At 40.0% G+C, this 2775-nt stretch overlaps 1 protein-coding gene across 1 annotated transcript; it reads left to right on the top strand.

Moving 5' to 3' along the window:
• The first annotated feature begins 305 nt into the window (after positions 1-305).
• Positions 306-1260, top strand: LOC110138029 (olfactory receptor 52D1-like). The gene is given in 2 exon segments (XM_020894760.2): positions 306-779; positions 781-1260. Coding segments are annotated over 2 exon segments (942 nt in total). The 5' UTR covers positions 306-317.
• Positions 1261-2775: the final 1515 nt, after the last annotated feature.

Below are 2775 nucleotides of genomic sequence, written 5' to 3' on the forward strand. Positions count from 1 at the left end.
GAATGATGTGCAGAATGTTGTAGGAGATAAGTCTAGAAGGGTTAGATAGGGCAAATGCTTAAATTCTTATCATGGCACTTGGGATATAGAACTCAAAGCGTGATTGATGAGTATGGGAATTAGCAGATGAAAAATTGATTTATGTTTTAGAAGCTTTTAAGATTCTTAAGCAAGTAATAACAATAAATATTTTTCTCAGCTTAAAAAATGTGACTTCACAGAAAAGTCATCATTTTATGTGAATGAACCAGATCTCTCATGCTGCAGGACAGGTGTACCATCACCCCTTGGACAGATCCCTTTATTTGCCACAAAGAATGCCAGCATCCAACATCAGCGAAGACCGTCTCCCAGCCACTCTCTTCCTGACGGGCATCCCAGGGTTGGAGTGGGCTCACGTCTGGATTGCCATCCCCTTTTGTGCCATGTATCTGGTAGCACTGGCTGGGAACGCCACCCTCATCCTGGTCATAGTGACAGACAGTGCCCTTCATGCGCCCATGTACCTCTTCCTTGGCCTCCTCTCACTCACTGACCTGGCTCTCAGCTCCACCACTGTGCCCAAAACATTGGCTATTTCCTGGTTCCAAGCAGGTGAGATTTCCTTTGATGGGTGCCTGGCCCAGATGTTTTCTGTCCATTCTATTTATGCTCTAGATTCCTCGGTTCTTCTTGCCATGGCCTTTGATCGATACGTGGCTATCTGCAACCCACTGAGATACACAACCATCCTCAACCATGCTGTTATAGGTAGAATTGGCCTTGTGGGTATATTCAGGGAGTATAGCTGTTGTCTCCCCCTTCATCTTCCTGTTGAGGCAACTGCCCTACTGTCAGCACCATGTCATGGCACACACATACTGTGAGCACATGGGCATTGCTCGACTGGCCTGTGCCAACATCACTGTCAATATAGTCTATGGGCTAACTGTGGCCCTTCTGGCTGTGGGTCTGGATTCCGTCCTCGTTGCCGTTTCCTATGGCTTTATTCTCCACGCTGTCTTTCGTCTTCCATCTCAAGATGCCAGGCACAAGGCTCTGAGTACCTGCGGCTCCCACCTTGGGGTCATCCTGGTCTTCTACATCCCTGCCTTCTTCTCCTTCCTCACCCACCGCTTTGGCCAACACCGAGTCCCCAGGCACGTGCACATCTTTCTGGCTAATCTCTATGTGCTGGTGCCTCCTGTGCTCAACCCCATCATCTATGGGGCTCGGACCAAGGAGATTCGGAGTCGACTTCCAAGACTGCTTCACTTGTGAAAGGTCTCAGTATGAGTTCTTGCAGCAGTTGGAGATGAGAATGAAAGGTAAATGGGAAGGATAATTATCCAGATACATGTACATAGATAAAGCCTATGATGTGAGAGAGATGGTGATATGGGAGGAAGCACTTTATGAAGAATGATCAGATAAATGGGACATGTTAAGGATCACACTGAATATGCTCCTTGAGCAATTCTGAATTGCTCAGAACAAGGTAATAAGGTAGTTCCTGTGTCATCTCAGAAGGGACAGTAGCTTTCCAAAATGCTAGTAAGTTCTGTTCTGGAGTGGACACTGCATCTCATAATGGGTTTTTCTATTGGGATGTTAAGTGAAAAAAAAAAAGAAAAAAGAAAACCAAAGATGAAACATCTGGAGTGAATTTGAATCTGAACTCCAGAATTTTGGACAGTGGTTAAAAGCACAAGATCTGAAATCAGAGGGCCTGAGTTTGAATGCTTTCTCCTTTATTGTTGGTTTTCTACTTTGAGCATGGTACTAAACATTTCTATGTCTATTTTGGTGAACTGTAAAATTGGGACAATGATTAATTATAGCTAACTCTTGAATTATGGTGAGGATTAAGTAAATTACTGAATGTACGTACAAAATGTAGAAAAGTGCCTGAAAATGCTCAATAAATAAATAAATGATTAAAAGCTTCTCTAAAAATCTTCTGCACAGCAAAGAACATAAGACAAAAAGATAGCCTACAAAATGAGAAGATATTTGCAAATCATATATCCAATAAGGGGTTAATATTGAAAATATATAAATAACTCATACAACTCAACAGCAGAAAAACAAACGACCGTATTAAAAATGGACAGAGGTTGTGAATGGGCATTTTTCCAAGGAAGAGATTAAATGGCTGACAGGTATACAAAAAGAGTTCAGTGTCACTTAATTACTAGGGAAATAAAGTTAGAAACACAATGAGATATCGCTCACACTTGTTAGGATGATTAATATAAAAAACGACAAGACACTATTACATATGAAATAGATAACTAATAAGGACCTGCTATGTAGCACAGGGAACTCTGTTCAATACTCTGTAATGATCTATATGGGAAAAGAATCTTAAAAAGAGTAGATATATGTATTGTGTGTGCATATGTATAACAGATTCACATTGTAAATCAACTATAGCTAAATAATTTTTTTGGAAAAAGACACTGATTCTGTTTTCCCAAGGCTCATAGAAAATCAAAAGAGATAAAATAAAATGTGAATATTTATCCTTAAAATTATTTTTACCTTTATAAAAAGCTTCAGGATGAATAAGGTAACTAGTTGCTAAAGCTAAAAACTAAAATAGACAAGATAAACATGGTGAGGATACAGGAAAAGGGGGAACCCTGGGGCATTGTTTCCAGGAATGTATATTGGTGCAGTCACTATGGAACACAGTATGGAAATTCTTAAAAAACTTAAGAATAGGAAGACCATATGATCCAACTTTTCAAATTTGTGTATTTATCAAAAAATACAAAAACACTCATTTGAAAA

This window comes from Odocoileus virginianus, unplaced genomic scaffold, assembly GCF_023699985.2.
Source record: "Odocoileus virginianus isolate 20LAN1187 ecotype Illinois unplaced genomic scaffold, Ovbor_1.2 Unplaced_Contig_20, whole genome shotgun sequence".
Taxonomy (NCBI): Eukaryota; Metazoa; Chordata; class Mammalia; order Artiodactyla; family Cervidae; genus Odocoileus; species Odocoileus virginianus.